The sequence below is a fragment of the Pygoscelis adeliae genome, unplaced genomic scaffold (genome assembly GCF_000699105.1).
Source record: "Pygoscelis adeliae isolate BGI_AS28 unplaced genomic scaffold, ASM69910v1 Scaffold261, whole genome shotgun sequence".
Lineage (NCBI taxonomy): Eukaryota > Metazoa > Chordata > Aves > Sphenisciformes > Spheniscidae > Pygoscelis > Pygoscelis adeliae.
In genome coordinates, this window is record NW_008824115.1 from 117,583 (window position 1) to 143,448 (window position 25,866).

The window sequence follows — 25,866 nt, forward strand, 5'->3', positions numbered from 1 at the left end:
GTTTAAAGATATCGACAAATTTCAGTGAACAATTTTAGAGGCTTGCAGTTTAAAAAAAAAAAAAGAAAAAAAGGTGAAAATTCTAGTAAAGAATCTCTTTGAAAAAAAATTTTTAATCTATTCTTCTGCAAGACAGAATCTCTCATTTTATATTGCTTAACTGAGAAACTCCATGAGAACATATTGGTTACAGTATAGCCAAAACAACTGTACAACTATATGCTACCTCTCCCCTGAAAAACAGTAAAGAACAAAAAATAAAATTAAAAACAATCAAACCCTGTACACCAATTATGACAAAAAAGTTACTATTAGCACAGCTACAATACTTCAGACAAAATTTTTAACAACATTTGCTTTCTCCATCTGTCTTTTTTGAAGACTTACTTCATCAGTGAGTCAGATTTTGGACAACATTTGATGTGGTGCCATTTAAAAAGAAAGAGAAATGAGAATTAGGACGAGATTTCATGAAATAAATTCTGCCACAATCCAAGGCAGATCTGGAATATGACAACAAATTCATGTCGAATAACAGTCTGCCTGATGTTTAGATTGTTAAGACTTAGGAAATGTGAAGAAAAAAAAATTAAGCTTTCCAAACAGTCTTAAGGAACTTAGATTGTAATGTATGCAACATATTATAAGAAAATTAATAGACACATGAATTTAATGAAACGATTCTGTGTTTGCCTATTGCTGTTATACACAGAGGAGCAATCATATGTTGGTAGCAGATCTGTGTCATTTGAGTGACTTCTGCAATTTTTCTTTTCCATGTGTAAGAGCCACTACATGTCTACAAAGACAGTAGCAAGAGGTTTTACTCTTGTTATTAACCTTCGTGATCAATCTTGTAGAGGTTCTTCTCTCTACCAGAACTAAGGAGAAAAAAAAACATTTCAAATAGCAGGATGGAGCAGACAGCTTTTTGGTGAGTGGCTCTCCTGCACAGAGACCAAGTTCACAAGGTAAGAGTGCACTGACAGCACATTTTCTTTACAAAAAAAGATTTACTAGCCTCTCTATTAGGAGTGCCTACCTAAACAATGCTTTTCTAACAGGCTGCCAAAACACGCCAAACTACATCCAAAATTTCTTGTGCAGTGACCTCATTACTTCTTACAAATGGGACTGTCGAAGAAAAATCCTGTGCTTAATGTATTTTATAATAGTTATCAGTCAGTCACCGTCCTTCTGAATACGCCTGGTTTGAGAAGTCAGACAAAGCATCTTGACAAAATGCTGTTCTTTAAAACCAGAATAATGGAAACTTACCAATTTCTTTTAAACATTTATTAGATCCAGAATGGAACTGCTGGACAGAAGAGTACAAGGCATCGCCACACAGCTTTGGCAGACCCAGCTGCAGCCACCAAGATGCCTTATTCAAGGACATGAGCTTTAACTAGCAAATTACTGCTTATTTTCAAATTGTCCTGACTGTGGCAATGCAGCAAAGCAAGCCAGCCTAACTGCAAAGTGCCAGAGATTCACCCTCCTCTCCATCCTCCTGGCACACACTCCCCTCCCCTCTTCTCTTTTTTTGTTGTTTTTCGCACAGCCCCAGCACCAGCCTGGCCCTGAGCTGAGCCATTTCAGTGCACTAAACCAGCAGAAAACTAAACCTCCTCTGCTCCTTCCCCACAAAAAAAAGGAAAGTCTCCCGCCCGCTCAGTGAAACTCTGCTAAGCTTCACTAAAATTAGCAAGGCACTGTACTGATCCACATGGAAAGCAGGAGATCCAAACTGAATCAGTGTGCCACAAGGAACAGAAAACTGTCCAAAATTAAGGAAATGGTTTCCCATATCCCCCTGATTCTGACTCAGATTCGTAACACCAGCAAAACGCCACATAACAGCGATGTGATTGATGCACACTGTATCTTGCATCACGCAAAGCATAAAAAGCACAAGAAAATCTCAGAAGCATAGAAAAAGTCACTCCAACATCCAAGACACATTAATATATACACATCTATACTTAACACAGACATCCTCACTGAACTTTGTTAGTAATTAGTCCTTCATCTGAACACTTCAAGTAATTCGTAACAATGTATAAAATATATTGGTGAAGCTGACAGATATTATCACCTCAGTAGAGACAGCGTATTAAATCTTTCGTTCAAGTCTATGGCAGAGCGATGAAGCCCACCGCTTACACTCAGCACTTTGGAACAAACTCTCCTTACACAGAATTACATTTTGCCTGTTTATCTTCTTATACCGATTTAGTTTGCTAAACATTTTTCCCATTTCCTTTCTTCCAAATACATTGCAACGTGCCTAGCACACTGCAGTTTTTAAAGCACTTGGGTAGTCAACGCACATATATAATCCGGTTTTCAAAGTCATAACGTGCCTCGAGGGATGTGAAAGGTGTTAAGAAAAATAAATAAGCAGCAAGAGTTTTTGGTTCAGCCAACCAGCCTAGAGTTACATTTTTCTAAGTACTTGTATGTATTCTTAGCCACTTTTAAGTATGTGTTAAAAGCACAGAAACAATAAAGAATTTGTAGTTTTTCTGCAAGCCATGAAAACCTCTGCAGCTCCCTGGTGTAAATGCGGAGGGTAACGTATGAGGAAGAAAGACGGTCACCTTCTTACTACTAACTGGATTTGGGTGTTCAGCCTACTTAAGCTGTTCAGTAACAACTTACTTCAGTGCCTAAACCAAAACCAATATTTAACAAACCCAAGAAATTTATAACAAAAGCTTGCTGAAACCACTGGCAGAGGAAAGCCAGAAATTATCTGAAAGTTAGAGACTATATAAATTATTCTTTAAAACCCTGTAATTAGGATATTGCCAGCACTCTTCAGACATAAAAGACTGACATCTTATTTGTTCAATCTGAGCCCTGCATGTCTAGATGTTTACAAAACCAAACAATAACATTTTTAATATTTTTTCCTAAAGTTCTGTATTTGCAACTGTCTTGTATGCGAAACATCTCCAAAACAACCCCAAACAGTTGCAGAAAACAAGGAGGGATGAAGGAGAAACACAAACTTAGATGTTTAAAATATTGCCATTACTAAGGGTATCAAGGTAAAAACTGAAGGGATGAATTGAAGGTATGCTCAGTGCTCAAAGCACATTTCTGAAATACAAGATAACAATTCGTCAGAGAACATCTTCTCTTTATCTCCCTCAGAGGGTTGCAAGATTATTAATCTTCAGAGCACAAAACACTGCAAAACTACAATTCCCGATGTACCCTGCAGCCCATTCAATTACAACAGGTACATGAGTCCTTGCTAAGAGGAACAGGATTAGTTTTAAGAAAACATAAACCTAGCTCTGCTGTGCAGTTCCCAGCTCTTAGTGGCTGGGCATGTATTTTTCCCACACTGTATTCCTCTTGCAGAAAAAGAGAGAATTAATCAACAGAGAGAGGCCAAATAGTATTTTTGGTTTCCTGTGAAAGAACAATCTCAAGGTGGTACTGCAAACACACAACCACTTTTGGAAGAGATTTTGGCAATGCCTTCAACACAACTGTATGTGGTACTGAAACAGTAACCTCAGAGCAAAAGCACTTTCCCCCAAAATACTTCAGCTGACCGACAGAAGAAACAAAACTCAAGCTGAAATAATGAAGTGGCACCTCTAAGAAGGAACAAAACTTCCTGGCGTGGCTCAGAAAATAGGACCAAACCAGGACAAACCCTCTGTGAATCTACAACTGCACCTGTGGTCCAGTGCTCTGGAACCACAGAGCAGCTTTTACGGACAGGGAAAATGTCTCATCTACTGCTGTAAAAGAAAGCATGCATGTGGCACACACATGCATGCATACATATGGATGATACCACCTGAGATATGTGCATCCTTTCCAGGCCTGAGGTCACAGCTACCACACTAGGGTTTGATACGACACGTACTACAATTACGACTAACAGAGAGTGCAACTTCAGCTGAAACATCTCTGGTGCATGGTTTTTCCAGGTTAAATGGGGAAAAAAAAGGGGGTTGCTTGGGGGGAAATGTTTTAGCCCCATCATATGGTTTTTGTTGAGCTTCATGACCTCAGCTCGGTCCCACTGCCTGGCCCCTCCATCCCACTTCCCGAGCTCAGGTGAGTCAAGAGGTGCATTAATGGATGGAGCAGAGGGACGCCCACACCATGTAAGCACAAGAGGCTCTGGCAGCACCAACCTGCCACCAAAGCCTCCGCAGTGTCCAACAGTGCTAGAAAAGATGCACCTAGTTACCAACGAAAGCAAAGATCCCTCCAATGTAAGCCACAAGAATGCACAAACCATCACGTAAAAGTAACTAATTACATTTATTGCATCCACTACTTCAGTAGAAGAAGAAAAAACCCACATCATACAGAAGACCACCATCACTCTCTGGAAAAGCGAAGGAGAAGATGGCTTAGGAAGCACGCAGGGGAACCGCCTGCCACCCCAGGGAGAGGACATGGGGCCTCAGCTGGGAGGCAGCCAACAGCGGTTTGTCCCACCAGAGCCCCAGCGGGTCAAAACAAGTCAGATAATAAACTCTACTTCGCAGGAGATACAAACACCTGGAATTTGGTGCCTGTGCCAGTACCCACCCCATTACCGAATTAACCAGCAGGGAAGGGGCAGATGACATGCACCGAATTTACTGCCTGGTACTGCAAGACCATTAATTTATCTTACAGCTATTTTATTGGCACAACCCCCGCTCTCTAATGGCGCTCTTTTCCTGACTATGAGAAATTATTGGGCAGTTTGTGCTAACTGCTTTCCCATCATGTTTCATTTCCAAACACCATCTTCTGTCAGTTTATTCCCATTCAACCCAAAGTGACTGTCAACGTGAATACAGATGATCTGTTCATTTTTATAATAGTCTAATTTTGACAGTAGTTTCCACCTCCCCTATTCCTTGAACTTTAAAGACCAACCAAACCCAAGCAAAAAAAAACAAACCCAAAACCACCAAAACACTAGTAGATTAGACCTCAGCATTACAGGAAATACATTCTGCACGTCACTGACCCATTTACATTTTACTTTGTTTAAGAAAAGACAAGAATTGTGGAAAATGGAAAAGAAACCAATGAAACAAAAGGAAAAAAAAACCACCAACCAAACGCAAAACCACCCCACCCCTACAATGTTTTATCTGTGTATAAACATTTTGCATCGTAAATAGGCACATACTGCTTTTCTATTCCTGCTTATTCTACTAAATTTTAGCATTTAACCAAAAGGAGAGGCCCTTCTTGAGGGGCTGAACCCTCACCTCCTAGAACCCACAAACTTGCATCCGCACTGGAAACACTCTCAAAATGTAGCAAAATCTAGTAAAGACTGGGGGGAGGAACGGGAGGGTTAAAAAGAAAATAAGGAATCCCTGGAAACGGTCCTGCACTGCAATTATGTAACTCAGTATCAAAGGTGCGAAAGCTAGAATGAAAATATTTGATGTGACAGCTCTTCACCTCAGTTGTAGCATGCCCTATCTAAATAGCAGGAGAGCAGATGGTAATTTTCAAGCACATTTAGACCGGAATACAAACGATACTTAAAAATAAATACATAAATAAACAAATAATGGCACACATGGAATAAATAAAGCTAAGCATGTGTAGGGGGAGAGAATGTCTTACTAGGCTAACCGACGTAGCTGAGGAAAAAAACCCCACCACCACACACACAAATTTACAGTCACACAAGCCCTTCTTCAGATCTGACATTTACAATTAATTTCTAAGCTAAACCACCAAATTGTGGAGCAATTCAAAGATGCACGCACTTGTCCTGGCAAAAGCTTTGAAGTTCATTGGTATTAAATCTGCAGCCTGGTAAGCTGTGAAAACTCTGTCCTTTCAAATGAAGCAGCTTTTGAATACTCGTTTTGAAAATTTTAAGTGAATAAGTAGACTGCATAAAATTTGTTCAAACACCCACCACTACCTAGAGATTTATGCAACGTCAGATGCACCCTCAAATTCCAAATTATTTTGACGATAAGAAGCAATAACTCATTTTAATATTAATAAAGACTGGTTTCAAAATGCTGCTTGCTCCACAGATAATTCTGAATAGTTTTCCAACTGTCCAATCAAATAAATCAATATCTGGGGTCATGGCAGAGGTGGATTTGTGAGCTATACATGGTCTGTATTTAATTGTCATAGCAAATCCCAGATTTAAAGCATCACTACGGCTGACAGAGCCAAGAGCAGCCAGTGCCGTTACTAAAAGTGGTGCCTACCACTGCCCAGGAATCCATGCTGTCAGGATGTTTCTGGATACAGAGATATATATACATACCACCATATATATGTATGTGTATATATATATAATATATCTATGTATGTGTGTGTGTATATATTATGTCAAAGACAAAATTTAACAGAACTGGGACCAGATGAAGAGGAAGGACAGAAATACATGGTGAATTGTTCTTAAGGATCTCCTAATCGCCAGTATGGCTGCCGGACAGGGATGCCCCCACACACCTTTCCCAATTCTCCTCATCTATACAGTAGGCCAAGATGTTCTGCTGGCCATCTTTTCAGCAGCGCCACCTATTCTAAAAGGTGAGTAAATGACAACCTACCACTGACAAGTAAATGGAAACCGCTACAGATCTTATGCTTAAGTTGCTGTGTTGTTACAGAAAAACAGTTTGCCCACTTAACTAAATAAAACTTGTAAAATTGCTTTTACACATACTATTCTAACAAGCTACACGCATATACATGCCCACTCCAGTATACGATCTTCCAGGGTTACAGTAACATCCTATGTCAGTAAATCGTGAAAGAAAACGTAAAACTAATTGTGCCTAAATAAACCAGTGAGCACTCTTACCTCAATAAACCTGACATTAATTATTGGAAAGCCCTGGTGCTTCATCCAGAGCAACAGCACCCAAAATTAACAATTTCCTCTGCCTGCATAGCTACGTATCCCATCCATGCCCTTGTCAGTTCATGTCACAGTCACTCCAACGCTCCTCTCTGGTGCAGTCACACCAGTTTTGTTACCCCACTGCCCTACACTCCTGCAGACACCTACTTGGCTCTCTGCGTTGGCCATATTGTCGCTTGTGTGTGTCTCTGTTGCTTTCTGCTTCCCCCACGCACCCTCATCTTCAAAGGCCTCCCCAGCTCATCTCCAGACCTTCTCCTATGATGCTACCATCTTAAGCATGAACTTGCATGCAGTACAGCAAATTCCCACTACCCTGAAAACAAATCTAGAACCCTGGTGCTGGAGGGGGGCAGTTTCTCGTGATGGCAACGAGGCACGTTTTGACCTGATGCCAATTTAGACTGAAAGGTTTCAAGACAAGACTGTAAAAACGGGGTGGGGGGTGGGGTGTCAGATTAAGTGCTGAGACAAAAGCAATTGTGCTGCATCTACAGCATGTGTTTCCACCTGATGTGTAAGAGCACATTTGTTCAAAGCATGCTAGAACTCCAGCACATTTAAAACTTGGATTTTGCTTCCATATTTTGTAAGAACATGATTTCTGCTCAGTATACATTATTTGGATAAAGCGCTACTGAATATGCAGCACCAGGTAGGTATTTTATCATTTATTTGCAAGTATCATGCATTTTATAATAAATTAGCATAACAGTTCAGCAGCAGAGTCAAAATTTGTACCCAAGCATCGTAATTACCAGGATTCTTTCTATATTCCAACTCTAATGTGTTATCTCATTTGCTCATTAGTATGTAGTATACATGCATTACTAAAAGCACACACAAATGAAATTATCATAAATATATAACTACAGTTACATTTTTATTAGGTTTACAGAAATTTGAACGAAAACTGAACTATTAAAAGCAAAACTTACATATAAAATTGTAATACATTGTGTATTAGGTTTAATTTATTCTCCAAAATACCCCAAAAAGTTCTAAAGTGAAAAATTATATTTTATATAAAAACTAGTAATAACTGCCTATTCATTGTCTAGAAGAACTAGAGGTTATTATCTGAAATAATAACTTGAGTATATTGTAACATGGCTCCCAGGCGTTAAAAAAAAATATAAAGCCATTTATTAGCTATTAATAGAGTCAGATTAAATTGATATGATTAAGTCACAGTTTAATCTACTGTATGGTTTTATGAATTTAACTTGCTTCCTTGTGGTCAATTTTGGAAAGTAAACTGTTAATCAAACAGTATTAAGACCCTTACTCCCAAAGCACGCCAAGACAGAGAAGAACAGATACAGAGGAGTGCTTAGTATGCATACACTTGCACGCATTCTCACAAGGAAATTTGGTAAGGTAAGCTTTTGTTTATTTGTACTTTTTTGACTTCACAACAAGCAGTGAGAATCGAGATGGATAGCTAACCAACATACAAAATGCAAAAATCATTCTCCAGAAGTGCCTCACGCAAATGCAGTAAAACCTACAAGTCCACACCTGACCTCCTTCCTTGAGAAACTCTCAATGATCTTCAGTGGGACGTATTTGGGAAAGAAAAAAGAACAGCTCGAAAAAAGAACTTCACAGTTTAAATGGGCTTTATGGAACTGGACCAAGTCAAGTTCAGGAGAAAAACCTGTGTGTACCCCATTCACTGAGTCTCCTTTTCAGAAGTCCTCCCTATGAGCTATCGTTGGTTAGTGCTTCTCGCAGCCACACTTGCCCACACTGCAGAGACCACGGCAGCCCACAGACTGGCCTGCCAGCTTGCTGCTGTCTCAAAGGAAGTTTTTTCTGGAGGATGCAAGGAAGTTTTTTCTGGAGGATGCAGGTATTAGCCTGCTCCTGATTCCAAGCTAGACGCAAAATAGCATTTCTGTGTCCTCTGAACTCTTAGAGTTTACCCGGGGTGTTTCAGCAGAAGTAAGAATGCCTTCTGTCTCCAGAAGGCGTTTTCATACCTTCTACATGCATTTTAAATTACTTGCCTGATGGCAAACATCTCAGGCGTAGAGAACCTGTCTCCACAAAAAGCACTCACTTTTGCAAAATTAAGAACCACATTACATTATTTTTAGTAATTGAAGTTCCTAGTTTCTGAAGGCGTAACAATGTGCTACAGGTTTAATAAATTGACCACATTGTTGGAACGTGAGATTCATTAGAGAAAGAAAAACAAATATTCTGATTGCAATAATGCAGAAGTGCTTTCACATTCATGTCACTCAATACTTTAAAGACCAAGTTAATTTTCAGATCTTTTAGGGTTACTTTGATTGTTTGAAGATACTCTGCAACACTTGAAGGAGACAGCAAGCCTTACATGGCATCCACACATGGCCACAGTTCTCCAGTCAATGTGCTTTCCTTGACGGTGAAAGTATAGCCCATGCTATATACCTGTATGCTGCACTGAAAAATTCTTCTTTAAAATTTCTGTTCCACATATTCAGTCATACACAGATTCAGGTCAAGAGATCTGAATCACCTCCTTTTAATCTAAAAGGTTATTCAGTTCTTGGGAATTCTTACAATCAACCACATTCTCCAGTTCCCTGCAGCCATTCTAATTCTTTACCCGAGCTCCATCTCCACTAGCCATTTTGAGGGACCAAAAACTAGATTCAGTTTTCCAGTATCACTTTCTTTTATTCAGCCAAATATCATATTAATGCTTTCAAACTGCACGATTGCACAAGGAACTTGCACTCAACTGATTATCTACCATGACCTTCAAAGCCTTCTCTATCACTGCTTTTTCAGAAGAAAGCAATATCCCGCAAATGGGACCTGCACTTTAGTCCCTAGATCACAGTGGATTTATTCAAATCGAAGTATTGTATATTAGCCTGGTCTTATCTTCATTTAAATTGGCAAGCAGGAAAATCTGGTATAAGTAATATATTTTAATCCTGTGTTGCATTAATTTTTTTTTTTGTTATTATTTTAAAGAAAGGTTTAGTCTCACTGATTGGTAACTATTCTGTTTTGTCTTATTATCAGCTCTAGCTTTCACTCTACGCTTGGCAAGTCTTTTTGCTAACCAGAAAAAACTTATTTAAATGTCCACACACACTTACTTAAGCAATTATGTACTTAAACAAATATTTATTCAGTTCTTAAATTTAACATGCTTATTACATTAGAAAAGTGGTAAACAGAACATTTCTTTCTTACCAGATCATTTTTTAAATTCACAATTAGTGCTCATTTATAGTTGAAGGAATTTGACTCCTTTTAGAATGGGTCTTCGTTAGTTAAAGAAACCACTTTAAAATAAACTTGATCCACATTCAAAATATCCTTATTAAACAGAAAAAGAAATAGCTCTAGTTCTAAAATTCTGACAGATGGTTGAGACAGAAACAGCAGGAGAGAATTAAGTTTTTCCTCAATTATTCATTTAGTAAAAAACCTTTAAGCCATTTTCCAAGTATCATCTATAGAAAAAAAATTCCTCCCAACCCATTTAGCTTATGACCATTCCCATCTTTGTGTTGCTGTCCCTCTAAAAGTAACAGACACGTCTTTGTATGTGTACACAATATATCTACCAATCTATACGCATCCATGGTCATGGATTTTAAGTTGTTGGCTTATTTGAGCTCAATTACCTTCTGCATACAACATAGTTAAATAATGCTATAGTTCCTACAACTAAAAAAAACCACTAATTTACTTCTGTGACCAGTTCTTCTTCATTTGCCTTTGAATTCCTCAGATAAAATGCTTTTCCAGACAAACTGTCGCCTGCATTTACACACACACAGTTTTTAACAGAAATTCATAAGGGTTTCAATATTGGCAGCAGAAGGTGTTCAGTCCCTGCTCCCCCCGCCCTCCCCAATGCAAGTAACATTCTTAAAGGACTGGTCATCCTGCTTCTACTTTATTTCAGTGGTATCTAGCAGGTACTAGCTAGTACCTTCATCTCCTGCCTTCTCTGCCAGGACAGTAACTCAGAAGCATTTAAGATCATTTGCTTTTGAGCACTCAGTGATTCAGAAATACATAATACCGCTCTTGATATAGAGTACCACTTTCCCTCCCCTTCTACCTATTCAATTCTCTCTAAATAGGTTATAACCGTTTATTTTAACATTCCAATCCTGTGAACCTTCCCACTAGATTTCAAGTAATACCAAGTAGATGAAATTTATAATCGTAAATGAGAAATTTCAGCTCCTCTTGTTTATTACCCTGGCTGCCAGCATTAGAGTATAGGCAATTAAATAGGGTGGGTTTTTTTTATCCCTCCTGTCATGCTGGGTACCTTGATCACTTTTGTTCACAAAACCGTGATTTAGGTTTCAACGTGTGCTTACATGTTCCTGTAATCTTACCCTTCAGCCCCATTGCCCCAGCCCAGAGGTCTTCCACCCGCCCAAGCCAAAGTGCTCCCCAGCAAATCGCTTCTGGAGCGAGCCTAGCCAAAGAACACGCTCCCTTCCCTTCGCAGACAATAACTAGCTTCTCCAAAACCCCAACAGCTTTCTCCACTGAATTACTCACCCTACCAGCAGGTCACTTCCAGGATCTTTGTTTCTGTCCTGCCTATCTATCGGGAAGGAAGGCTTTTTGAGCACGTCAACTGGATAAAAAGGCTTTTAAAAAGCTTCTGCCTCCTGGCAACTATCATCAAAACCCTACCTTACTAATGTGAATTCTTCCACCAAAGCTGACTGACAGGACAGCCAAACGTGGCTGGGGGCAGGAGAAGGGGGAAGAGGGGGCTGCCAGGTTTCTTGCACTAAATGGAAAAGATGGGTTTTCTTCTACCTCATGGGAAGTTCTGAGACTTGGGAATGTCCCTTGGTCATCATCTTCTGGGAGTCTCAGCAGCCTCAGGAGTATGAGCCATACTTTCCTTTCTTTAGGTCAGAAAAAGCCTGTCTAGGTGTATTTTCTGGCCAGTGGAGCAATTCAAGCATCACAGCTCCAAAGTCTTCCAATCCCATAGCATGGATTTAGTCCACTTATTTCTGTTATCCTGAAACTTCTGAGATATTCTGTCATTTTGTTCTATACCAGAAAAAAAGAAGCCACTGCTTCAATATGCAGTATGGTTTCAGGAAGCATCATGTTCTAAATTAATGGTACTGTAGGGTGTCCAGAAGTATGACAAAGAGTCAAGTCCAGGCAAAGACACTAAACAGCAGTGGCCAGTCATGTACTGTCACCAGCTTCGTTCAGGAGAAAGATTATCAACATTTTTTTTTTTTTAATGATTCGCATTTGCACACTTATTTTCACATGGTAACTCTTTTCTCAATAGCTACCAAAGCATACCTCCATCCAAATGACTGCTGCATCAAGATGTATTTTTTGTAACACAGGTCCAGACTTTTCCACAGCCCTACTGTCACTACATTTACCTCGACTGTCTCACCAGCAGAAGGAAGACCTTTGAGACGGATCAGCTCATAACCACTGCAGTTTTCCACTAAATAACTCCACGAAGGGACAGGTTGCCACAGGAAGGGCTGGTAGCCTCTCCCGCTGCCTGTGAAGGCAGCTCTCCCCACCGGATGGGAAGCCTCCTGTGCCTTCCAGTTGGAAACTGCAGCCTTAAGGCCAAAATGGACATGAAGAGCACAACCTTAGGCAAATTTCACTAAAAATCATGTAAACCAATGGGAGAGCTAATGGCTGGTTGTGGTGTTCCTGAACACAAACAGGGTTTCAAAGGGAGCCCCCCAGCAATACAGTTTCCTCACCCAGAAGGGAGAGGAAACAAAAGACTGACCAAGCATCCATAACACCTCTATCCAGAACAAGGTTTCGGGCTTCCATTATTCACTTATTTTTCCATGAGCAAATATAGTGTAACTAACAATATTAACGTAGCAATAAAGGCAAACATGTACACCTCTGTCTAAGCTGACAAATATATTTGCAAGGCCCATTTCACCTGCAGCTAAACAGAAAAAGTTACCCCAAGACAGGGAATCTTAAGGAAAAAAAGACGAGAAAAATCCCTCAAGGCAACTGCACACAAATATACTGTTGTCTGTTGCTTGCTCCAATAAGCACTTACCCTTACTTCAACCGCAGGAAAAATTATGGGACAAGAGTGAATTCACGTCCTTTCAAAGGGCCCTATCGCCCAATTCATTCTGCCTTTTTCAGCACAATCGGGGTTTTCACAGCATATCACATTCCGGTGACTGAATATCTCAATTTCCAAAACAAGATGTTAACAGCGTAGATAAAGAACTCCAGCAAGTGTACGAAAACAAGACTACACTTTTTTCAACCTCTATTCAAATATCAGCTACAATCTCTCACCAAATGTATGAAAATAACAAAGAAAAGGCATCTCTTTAAGGAAAATATTAAGTCTTAGTATTCCTATTGCATCCTTTAGGTGAGCCGTTCACAACATTTGTTTTCAATTGTAATTTGACATACTCCACTCCACGTGTATTACTAGATGAACCACTGAAAGCAACACAGGGAGAGCAAATATTGCATTCCAAAAACAAAGACAGCGTAGCAATAAAAATGTGCAGATTTATGTTAGATTCACTGTAAAAATATCTCCAGGCTAATCACAAACTGTTATGGCATCCTCAATATTTTCCACTGCCATTGTCTTCCTTTAACGGGGGGAGAAAAAAAAAAGAAAAAAGCTGTGATTCAAAATGGAAGTTCAGTAATTATTTACAGCGCAGTATGTAATCGGCAAAATGACTGGCAAAGTTCTTAGCACATCAAGTCAGATGTATGTAAGCAAGGCATTCCTTCCCCGCGGTAGGCGGCCCCATGTCAAGCAGCTATGTGCTAGAACTTGTCCTGTGCTACCTGTTCAAAGAGAACTGTGCAAGAATATTTCAAGCTCTGACAGATACCACTTTGTGCAAAAACATCCACAGGAGTATTACAAAAAAAGACAGCACTGATGTTTCAGCAACCCCTGTGTCAAGAAAGGTGCTCTCCTGCATTTTTATTGACATGCAGGAAGTGGATGATCATTCCTTGTACAATCAGCGCTAGCACTGCCAATACTGCTTCTCTACTAGTCCCTTGCTCCTTTCCACGCCTTTTACCAAACTCTATTATTTAAGACCTTGCACCTCGCTTTTTCAGAGATGCTACTGAAAATGCCAAATAACCTAGTGAAATTTTGCATCTCTGAGGCAGTACAAAGTACCCAACAAAAACACAATGCAACTTTAAAAAGCTATCATTTGCAGCATTTTATTACTACAGGATTAACAAGTGCCAAAGTCTGTTGTCTTTTCTCTCAGCAAGTATTTATAAAAATCTTGAGGACACTTAAATGTATTTTGTGGAAGGATTCGGGACACAGTCATTCCTGTCTATGGCTGGAAGTGGAATACCTAAGATCAGGTCCACGTATAAAAAATACATTTCAAGTAAAAACATGTTTTCTCCACTAAGCAGAACACTACAAGCAGCGTGCATCTTTTCACACTCTTATAAACAGCCGCCTTACAACCAGGTTTCATAACAATAACCAATTTTATCCTCTGGGCTAAAAACTTTAAAAAAAAAAAAAAAACAGCTTTACAGAAAGCAGAAGTTTCAGAGTTCCTGCAAGCAAGTCTAAAGCAACTCCAGTAAAAACACAGCAACTCACACGTACACAGGGTTCTGATATTTAGTCAGGTTTTTATTCTGATATACAGGATCTTAATGCACACCAAGAATAGGAACATATTTTTAGATAGTTATATATGTGAAAGACAAAAATGGGATGACAAAACACGAGAGAAAGAAGAAAGAAAAGCCTACACCCAATACATCCAAAGTATATCTGATCTTTTCCTGGATATTCTTCAATTACTTTTTGTGGTTATGCTCCTCGTGTAACCCCTGCATTATTGGCCTAAAGCAATATTAGAAAACATTATTTTTCTTGTAACGTATAAAATCAAAAAAGAAAGGCCAAGTACCCACACAGTCTTGGCATTTACTGAATCTATTCTTCACCATTTGCTGCAAGACTGCAAATTTACTCAGGTCATAAAACTTAATCTTCAATTTGAGAAGGATACATGGGATTTCTCACAGCACCACCTCGAAGGACTGAAAACCCACCTGCCTTCTCTCCAACATCAGGTACAATTTTTTTCCTTGGTGAACGCAAGGTCTAAGGCATCATTTTCTGCAGAACTTAAGGTTCATTTTAGAAATAAGTTTCCTCTCTAGGACAACTTTCCAAACGTAAAAGGGCCATAAATCTATTAAGTACACACTTCCCAAATCTGCAGGGGGATATCTTGGCCTCTGATTTTCTTCAGTTTTGCCAACCAGCAATAAAATTAAACCAATGAAAGACACAAAACTAGTCAATTTGCATCCGTCCTTTTAAATACTCTCCAGTACGGTGGAAGAGTCAAAACACAAACCAATTTTCAGAGCTGCCAGCAGGAAAAGTTAGGAGGGACAGCAGAGGCGAGCAGCAGAGTTACTCAGAAGGGGCAGAAGGAGCTCAAAGCAGAGGTCCTTGCTGAGCGGCCCTGCCTGCTTCCTCCGTGCACAGGCTCAATCTGTTCTTGGCACGGACTCTCACGTGTTTGTTTTTACTGAACACCACTTGCACAGCACGAAACAGTTCAGAGAGAGAGAGAGAGAGAATCCTGTGAAAAGAACAAGGCAGTTTTGCTAACCTGTCCTGTAAAACACGTGTTTGCCAACATGGCCTGTAAAACACACGTATGTACATAGACTCAAGATAAGTAATATCACTTCTATAATTAAAACAACATCTTCCCTAAGTGGCTATATAAACCTTGTTTATTTTGATTGGACTCTTGTCTCAAAAAACAAGTTATATTACAGTTTACCAAGAAACATGCAGAAATCTCTTCATCACTGTTCTGTGAAACAAACTAACAGCAAGCATAATTTGTCCCTTTGACGTATATACCGAAGCCAAATTAACCCACTTTCCAAAAGGTGTATTTGAATATGATTCGAATATGCTTTTCTAATATTGTCCAGTCACTAAATTGTTTATTACCTGTTATGTGTCTTGTTCTTAACAACACACAAATGCAAAAAGCGTTACTAAGAAACAATGTTCAGAAGAGGAGGAAAAGGATGGAGCGTATAAAGAAATAAAACAGACACTTATTTTCTTCTTGCTCCTCTTCCCCATCCCCCAAAGACATTATATAAGATTCAGAGATCACATACTTATCAGCAAGGATGAAGCATTTAACACTTTTGTTCTATTTTAGGCAAAACAATGAATAAGAAGCACAAGTACCAGAGAAGCACCCAAAAATGGGGTCACGCAAGGTAGCAGAAGAATAAAAGCCTACAAAAATTAAATGTGCTGTAGCTTTAAGTCATTCCTTAAGTTCTTAAATCTTTCTTTCATCGGTCTTGAAAAACAACAAAACACCAAAAGCTTAAAGTATTTACATCAGGATCCTTATATGCCCCCAGTTAGTACAGTTACAAGGAGCAATGCAATATATAAAAAACCATGGAGTTTTAGAAAAAATTATCTACAAAGAATGTTAATAGTCTTAAACATATTTAAGATTTTTTTTTTAAGATTTTATAACTCATCTACTCCCACAAAAGTCTTAATGTTTTAGGTGATAAAACATACAAAACTGAAGCAGGTTGCTGAGCAAGCTTTGATTATACTGCATAGGACCCATGTCGTTTAAGACTGACTACATAAAAAAGGTGTGGAAAATGCTTTTGATTTTTTGCAGTACTTACTATGCTACTGTAAAACTAATTTTTACTTAAGTATTGCTGAAACTAAATCTAACATAAATCTTAGTTTTTAAAAAAAAAGCTGCTGGTAGCAATAGGAGTCTAATCTTGAGCTACCGAAACGTCAGGTATTTCTTGAAAGGTCTATTGTTCCAAGAAGAAAGCTACCTGAGTCTGTCCCAGAGTCACCAAAGTGAAGGTTACTGGCCTGTCTCATTCTGAAATTTCTCTTCAGTTGACTCAGAGGGCTGTTTCTGCCTATGCTGCTGTCAATTAAAGACCAGTCACCCAACCCCAACAACCTGGCCCCCAAGTGAAATTGTAGCTCCACTGAAGTCACAGCAAATTTCCCACTGGTTTCAGGCAGGTTTCACCTTCTTATCTTCAGCCCTATTTTCAGCTGTGGGAAACACACTCCCTATTTTTAAAAAAGCAAACCCTGTTGCCTCCCTTGCTTCCTCTGAGTAAGCTCAAATTTACAGACAATTGACAGTATCTTCTGAGAAACTTACACCAAGACTTCAAAAAAAATGCTGAGTTGCCCCCCAGGAACATTACAGAAAGTATGGCTACAAAAATCTTAACGTGCGTGTGCATGATGGGTCTGGATGTCATTTCAGTAATTTGGAGTGCCAATTATTCTTTGATGAATATTATTAACAGAAAACTACTATGACTATACTATTAGGAGTAACTGTTAATTATTCCTTACCTACACTTGAAAACCCTCCTGGCACAGTCATTATATGGCAGCTGTTGAATAGAGTAATGCAGCAGCCTTTTCTTAAAGTAAGATGCTTATTTTACTTCAAATGTAAATAAACTCATGTCTCCTGCTGCCATGTAAAATGAGCTGTTCATAAGTAAATGATTTTGTTATCTTCCTAGTGAAGCAGCAAATGGTCCTCTGTTCTCTACTTCTGATCACCAAAATCTATTTCCTACCTAACTCCAGTGTAGACTGACAGCTAATACTGCTAGCAAACCAAGTTCTCAACAACAAAATAACTGCTGCTTCCTTAACAGCAATCTTTTTCAGAACACCAACACATAGGGTTTGTATGTTTTTCCTCTCTCATGCCCCCACTTCCAAGCAGAATTACAAATGTGATTACAGCTATTAAATATTCCACCTGAAGTACAATCATTTAGCAGTAACAAAAATATATTTTATTTGGCATAGTACACTGATGATTCTTACGCACTTTCTATACAAATGTAGACTGCCATTTACTCCAGGATGGATGTAAAAATTAGCATTTACTGAACATCAGTACATAGTAATTGAACAGATAAATATCTTGACCCTGTCTCATTTCCAAGCTTTCTCGCACCAGCTGAAGGATCAGTTCTTTTTCCTTTTCAACCTACATTTGTTTCCACGCAGTTTCAAAGAAATGATAGAAGCTACTGAAATGTTTCTATTTACCATAATAATACAATTCCACTACTTTAGGGATTTTCTTCGGTAAACAATCTCAGATGACCAGCATTAAGATGAAGAGCTAAGCTACCATAAAGACCCCAAACTTATGTCAAATTTGATTCCACGATCATCTGTAATCTGTGCTCACCTCCCTCTATAGAGTAAATTACACTCAATAGAAGGGATAATTCTAAAGGAGACAATACAACATAAAGCCTTATCCTGCCACGAACTAAAGTAGCAGCCTTTTTTTCAATTTAGTCAATGAGGCTTAGTATACCCAAAAAGAAAGAACCACGCTAAACATTTTCCTACAGTCTGCACAAGCACAGTATTTAGCATTTTCCTAAATCTGAAATTTAAAAGTCCCATTTGTTTACATGACAAAAAGCAGCAACTTTTCTTTGCAATTATTAACACTTGATCACCAAAAGATCCATTCTTAAAGACAACCTTACAAGGAAGACAAATAGCTATGACTTCGTGTCTTTTTTTCTGATTCATAAAAGGAAGGATTCAAACTTTACACTCTCCAGGAAGTATTTCTTCTATTTATTTTATTGAAGAGGTTTTTTGCTGGAAGTTTATAGCAGTTCAACAGGATGGCATATATATCATTCAAATAAAATTTTACTGAGGAATTATTTTAATTCGAAGTATTTACATGTTCTTAATAGAAGAGGAAGTTGAGAAAAGATTCATCTTTAAGAGTTTCAACCTTTCGGCTTTCCAGGAATTACTAAGAAGGTCCTTAATCTACTAGTGAGAGCTCCAAATAAATGCCCAGGAAAAAAAAGCAAAACAAAATAAACAAAACAAACAAACAAAACCCCAAAATAAGACACACAAAAAAACCCAAAAAAACAAAACAAAAAAACAAAGCCCCCCCAAAACCCCAAGGCAAATCAAACAAAAATCTGGAAAACGTACTTCTGAAGCACACGCTGATCAAAGCTTCACACTCCCTTTTTATGTGTGTGTATGAAATGCATCTATCAATCTTTAAGAAAAAACAACGCATCTTAATGTTTTGTCCTCTGCTGGTTGTTTTTGAGATTCAATCATATTGATTCATTCTCTGTTCTTGCAAAATAAATAGGCTGAGAAATGATAACCTTGCTTATTTTCTGTCTCTGCTCCCTTAACCAATACTAACATCAACTGTGCTAAAAGCCGCTTAGGAGCACAAAAACCTGCAATCTATTCAGTATTTTCTAGCTGGTGAGGGCAATTATACACACAGAAGACAACAAACGTATCACTTGGCTAGTATTAGCTGTACGGATGCACCACATTTTAAGTTAATGGTTCAGAGCAAAACGAGACAGCAAGCCCCACTTTCTTGGCATATTTCAATCTTCTAGAATTAAAATGATTTCAGAAAGTAACACACACACAACCAGCCACGCCGTAGTAAACACATTTGTGTTTGCTAGCTTTAAAACTCTACCTGCCAAGCCAACAGCCAATTGATTTCCTTGGCGTAAATTTGACATTTCCAATCTGGGACATTACCCAATACAAGCACTGTAAACCCTTTCCTAAATGAGGTAATCACATTGGTGCTGCTATAGTTCTGGTTGACTTGCAGTTTCCATTACAATAAATCCTTGCTGCACATTCCCAGAGGTCTTACAACTTCTCTGCCCCTTTAAAAAAAAGTTACTCCAAGTTGAAACCTGCCACATAAGACTTAAAAAAAGACAACCAACCAACCAAAACCCAAGCAGCATATTTTCCTTTATCCTCAAAATAATCTGTACATTAAAAAAAAGAAAAAATGTTTCTCTGAATATTTGCAGTTCCACTCTTAAAACTATGACACTGACAACGTTTATTTTTGAATTCTGCAAATCAAGAATATAAAAAATGTTAAAGGGACAAGTGATTAGCACCCTTTCATCTTACAGTATTTCTATAGCAAAAAAGGGAGAAAGAATAGACCGAGGCTCAAGCCTCGTAACTGCATGATCAGAACTGAAACGAAAAAGTACTGAAGTACTCCATTTTAAACAGCTATTAGGAATGGCTATTGTACATATCCACATAACTATCTTTCATAAAGAATTTACTATGCATTATAGCAACACGATCCTATTTACACAATATGTTGTTGTTCCAGTCCATCAAGTACACAAGGAATTTTAATGCATCCTAAAAAAAATCAATTAAGCAATGATCATCTCATTCAACAGGCATATCACACCATTCAATTCTTTCAAACATATTCATAAATCCAAGCCTTCAGACTTCGCTGAAAACTTCCAAAACCTATACGTGGGTATTTCAAGCAGCTGAATTCTAAGCTTAATGAAATTCAGCACAAAAGAAAGTATTACATGCTATTAACACGAAAAAGCAACACCATCAGACACTGGCAGAGAAAACATATTTTAGTAGGTACTCTGAGGTATTTCTAGTTTTAGCAAAAATGTTTTTACAAAGTAGCAGAAGACTTTCCTACAGCACACAGCACTAAAGCACAGAAACACTTTGACAGGGCAATCGAACCAAAGCCAGAAACTGATTAGGGCATCATCACTTGCTTGACTGAGGTCCAAAAGGGGTGGGGGGAGAAAAAGAAGTTAAATGAAAAGGAAATTATTGTCTTTATAATCAGATCTTATTACTCACACTATAGTGAAATGTATTGCAAAAATCAAGCCCGAAGTTTGCAGGTGCTGAGTATCCCTGCATATTAGGATTTTCAATTTTGACATCATCTCTTCGTAATTCCAAGAAATATCTAAGGGATTAGAAACTGAAAGTTAAACCTGAAAGTATGTTTTTCTGCTTTCTGTTTCTACATACATACTGCGCTCTCCCTGAAGTCCTGGGTGAGGAGTGCTAATAATCCTAAAATTACAGTCATCCCATGCAAACCAGGAGAGAGAGTACGTGAGATGATGAGATAGCAGGATTGAGATTTACATGCAGGACCAGCCTTTTAAAACCTTGGGATGCAAACACTGGCCTTGTTGCAACTTGTGTTTCAGTCGTTGAAAACTGACAACATAGGCACAGGTCAAGTTGCTCCCAGCTTTCCCTTGCCTCCTTTCCCCGCCCCTCCCACTGAAAGAGGACGGGAAAGAGACGGAACCCTAGAAGTTTTCCTAACAACAAAAAAATCTCTTTGTAAGTAATTCAGTCACCATACATATTTATGCCTACTGACAAAAGAGACATAAACTGTCATGTCTGCAGTCTTATAAATTAAGTATATGACTCTTTTAGTAACACCTTCCTCTCTTACACTTCCCCTTCTATACAGGTGCAGAATAACTTGATTTTTAATCTCCTAACCCATTAAGACAATTTTACCCAAATCAGTCCAAGTGCTTTATATATTTATTTGACTCACACTGAGTTAACTGGACATGCCCTTAAGATTTGACAAAATGCTGCAGCATTCTTCAGATTGCTTAGCATTTTGTCACAACAAGCTATCACCCATCTTTACATGATAAATGTGAGTCTCTGTTGTCAAGCATTGGAGAAGAAAGAGAAAACCTCAGGTTACCGTTACCATTAGCTTCATCACAGTTTTACCTCTCTTTCCTACATGCCTACATATATATCTCAACCCCTTTATCTTTAGTTATATTAGTGAGTAATGCAAAAAGATTGTCTGCATTTCAAATTTTGCCCCTTGTATAAGGCTTAGTGTTTTGTTCTGAGGCTCGTCATTGATAACTCATGAGAGATGAGTTCCAAGCTCAAATGCTGAGGAGATCAGGTTTCTCTCTTCACAGCATCCTTTGCAGCCATGTCACAGAACATATCCCATACTTTCTGTACTCTCTTCAACATCCTGCGATTTCCACACAGAATGTTAAGAAAATGTGGGGTCTTATTTGCATCTTCCTCTTTGGTATCAAGCATGCCTGGACCAAACAGCAGTTGTAAGAGAATGTCTGCAGCATTACGTTGGTATCACTTTTTCAACAGGTTAGCAGGCCATGCTTGACACCCATGCTGCAGATATGTAGAATGACTGCACCTGATAACATTTCATCTTTTTCATGCTCTTTAATCTTTCACTGCTTATGCCAGAGGCTTCCCTTCCCGCGAGCTCTCTCCTCCACCTCTGGGCTGCAGGCTGGAACAAACTATTCTCTGCTGCAACATGACATAGGCCAGCTACCTACATCTAGGCAATTATCTTCATTTCTACCATTTCCATTAATTTTAGCTGGATCTTTAGGGTGTTGTTTTTCATCTTTATTTCTTCATTTGCAGCATCCTGCAGCAGAGCCTGCAAGTTAAAATCTGTCAAGTCCCATAGTTCTAACCTCAAGCCACAACACTCGCTGACAAAGAGCCAGACTTAACATTTCAAGGTCTTCTTCAAAATTCAAAAATCTTCACAGCCTAACAAAAAGCCTTCTCATTTCATCCGAGGAAACAGAACTGACACCCTCGGCTATCTTTGGGCAACAGCAGACTGTAACTTAAAATAAGAACAACCTTCCCCATCGATGCTTCCCACCTTTCCTACAGTGTGGCACTTCCACCCTCATAACCCGTCTACCCAACGCTCTCTCTGCACAATACTTAAATCTGAGCACTGTATGTGTTTAAGGCCCAGTATTTTTTAAACAATCAAGTTTTCGGAAGTGCCTTGCGCTTTTGATAAATTCAATGTGACATTGTAAAGGGACTCCAATTTCCAGAAAGTGCTGAGATTCATCTTCTGAAACTTCTGGCAATATTATTTATTTTATATATATTATATCTAGAAGTAGGTACGTGCTACACAGCCAATTTTAACAAGCGTAGCTAGGCTCTCGTTATTTAATATTCATGTCACAGGAGTAAAAATCCAGCCAGGAATCAAACTGTGGCATCCTGTGCCAAAGACAACTTACCACTCAGCTGGTAAGTTGGCAATTCAATTTACAAACCTGCATACCTGCATTTTAATCCTTTGTAGAAAGGTGGTAATATATGAGCAATATGAAAAGAACTGGATTCAGATCATTAGAGGTTCACAAACCAAACACACGAAGCTTTGGAGGCTGTCCAAAACAAAATCATGCCTAGGTGGTGATGTCCGTTCAATAAAAATTCAATGTCATAATTATCCTCTCACTTTTTCCCCAAAGAGCATTAGCTCAGAACTGTGCTGCTGCTCAGCCAATTATATTAATGCTGTGAGAAGACGGATAGGGCCGGCAGCCAATCACTGTGCCAGGTCACTGCCTGCTGACGGGTAATTTACAATGCTCAAGCAATTAGCAAATGAAGTGAAAATTCAACACTCATCTCCACATAACACAGAATAACTCATTTTAAAATTAAAAATATGTTTTAATAACTTCATTTTGGCTACAGACACACAGAGAAAAATAAAGCCTCCTTTTTCCAATTTCACCTCCTTTTACAACTGACAAAACGCTTTGCTGTGTAAAGCTAGTGACCAAACATATTGTTGATGTTTCTAAACTAATTGATCTCTTCCTTGCAAGTAAGTATCTATTTAACAACAGAAAAGAATAAAAAAGAAAGCTGTTGATAAAGGTACTATTCACCGAACTAGTATATTTGAAACTTATTTAATTAACCACCTGATGAACATCCTGTCCTGGTGGATGGGTGCTAACTAGAATTAACCAGGCACCTATCTGCTAGGAGTCCAAAATTTTATTTTCTTCCCAATATTTAACAATAAATGACATAAAGAAGCTGATCCGCAACTAGTCAGTTGCACAAAAGTGTTCTTTCCCATTAACAATCAAGATAATCGTTTGTTGTGCTCACAACAAAGTACAGAGCTCCCATTGCATATACTCACAATCCTAACCCTAATTAAAAAAAAAAAAATTAGCAAAATATAACTTCCAGATAACCTTGATTTATCCCTCCCCTCTAGAAAACTACTGTATCTTCCTTAGTATATGGTATGAACATTAGAATTTACTTTCTTTAAAAGGGTAGGAAAAAGGCAGAAGACGTCACCATCAACAGTGAAATCCAAGTAGATAAAAGGAGATTCTTACATTTCTATGTCCTCTGACATAAAAAAAAAAAAAAAAAATATACTGACTATAAAGAGTTGGTAAAGGCAAAAACATAGGAAAAGCTACAGGCTCCTACCAAAAAGATGAGAGAAGAAAAAAAAAAACCAACCCAAACCCACAACAACAAACAGCTGATGTAAATATGTAACACTTTCTGTATGCACTGGACAACACTCATCTTGCTGTATTGATGTCAGCTCTAGGTTTTCATCTTACATGTAAACGTATCTAAGCCAGAAAGAAAGATAATTTAAAAAAAAAAAACCCAACCAACCAAAAAACATACAAGGCTAAATGGTGTCAACTGGAAGAAAAAGAAAACTGATGGCGTTTGACATACTTCTCTCTCCAAAGATACCAGCACCAAAGTAAACTTTTTTCTGACTGTATGGGGTTTCGGAAAACATTCACACTGTCAACATGATTTATTTACTCTTAAACCAGTCCTTCACCCTCCTTCTGCATGAGAAATACTTATTTCTGAATATTTTTTTCTTGCACCCTCTGTACCACGACAGTGTCAGAAGGGAAGAGAAGGAGAGGAGGGAAACCAAAGCAACGCAGAAAAATCCTCCACAAACCTGTTGCTGTGGATACTGCATTCCTCCCATGGCTGCCGGGGCTCGGCCCTGCATTCCCACGGGATAGCGCTGGGGGCCGGGAGGGCCGTAGGACTGCCCGGGGTAGGGGCTGCTCTGCTGCGTCTGAGAGTGAGGGTTATTGCCCATGCCGTACAACTGAGGTCTCTTCATGACCATTGGATCCATTGGACTGCCCTGTTGTTAAACACAAGCAAAGAAATACTTTTAAGATACGGAAAGAGAAAGGTCGGAATAGTCATGCTTACCGCGGGCAAACTATACACGTTTTCTCAATGCTTTATACACCGAATACCGACTTGACATACAAACAGGCAAAGCGCCATACTCTGGTTCTCATGTTAATTAGATGAGGTTTTGAACGGTGAGTTTGGGACTTCCATTGCATTTAAAACAAAATAAATAAAAAATTTTGCACTCAAAACTTAAGGTTGTCTCTTACCTACAGAAAAAGCAGAAAAAAATGCCCAATAAATCTCAGTTCAAGAAATAATTAAGTATACTGTTGCAAACTGATTAGCATCACTTTAATGTTTAAACATAAATAAAACTGTGTCTATCAAGAGAGACACAAGTAGTGGACAAGCCATTTAACCTTGAGAAAACATCTGTTTTCTTACCTTGAAAAAAGGGAAAGTGGAAAGAAAATAAAGTTTCCAAGAAGTGCAATGCATACAGAACGCTGTATTTCAGCATTTTCATATTGCTATCGTGTGCATTAATAAGTTTCCAGATCAAAAGGCAAGTCATAACCCACATTTTACATGGAAGTTTATTTGCCTCCTTAATAGACCTTAGAAAATCCAAACTGCAATCACTGATGGAGGGGGAGGGGAAGCAAGGGAGGGAAGTTTTATTTTTAGACTTTTGGCAGCACTTACCAAGCACCATAACAGTTTCAGGATGGGTGTCAAGCATTCTGTGGTATTACTCTCATGTTTTATTACTGAGGACTAACTGAACCAGAAAAAATATCGTATTTTGTCAAGCGCAGCACTGTACTGTTAATATGACATCCATTTTTTTAATTCCTGAGTGCCAATTATATTCACGGAAGAAAGGGGGAAAAAAATCTTTTAAAAAGCCTATCACAATCTCGTCTTCGTGGAAGAGACACATCCCCCCGCGCCTCCTCCCAGGGAAAAAGACCTATTGATTCACCCTGCCAGCCCACCCTCCCACCAGTAACAGGATTCCTTCCCATAGCACATT

At 38.7% G+C, this 25,866-nt stretch overlaps 1 protein-coding gene across 1 annotated transcript in view; it reads right to left on the reverse strand.

Moving 5' to 3' along the window:
• Positions 1-25,614, reverse strand: part of LOC103925566 (AT-rich interactive domain-containing protein 1B-like) — a 73,486-nt gene extending 47,872 nt beyond the window's left edge. Inside the window, exons 1-2 of the mRNA XM_009334294.1 lie at positions 25,536-25,614; positions 24,637-24,831 (exon numbers count right to left, since the gene is read on the reverse strand). Of these exons, the coding sequence (XP_009332569.1) occupies positions 24,637-24,822 (186 nt within the window). The 5' untranslated portion in view covers positions 24,823-24,831; positions 25,536-25,614. The remainder of the gene's footprint in view (positions 1-24,636; positions 24,832-25,535) is intronic.
• Positions 25,615-25,866: the final 252 nt, after the last annotated feature.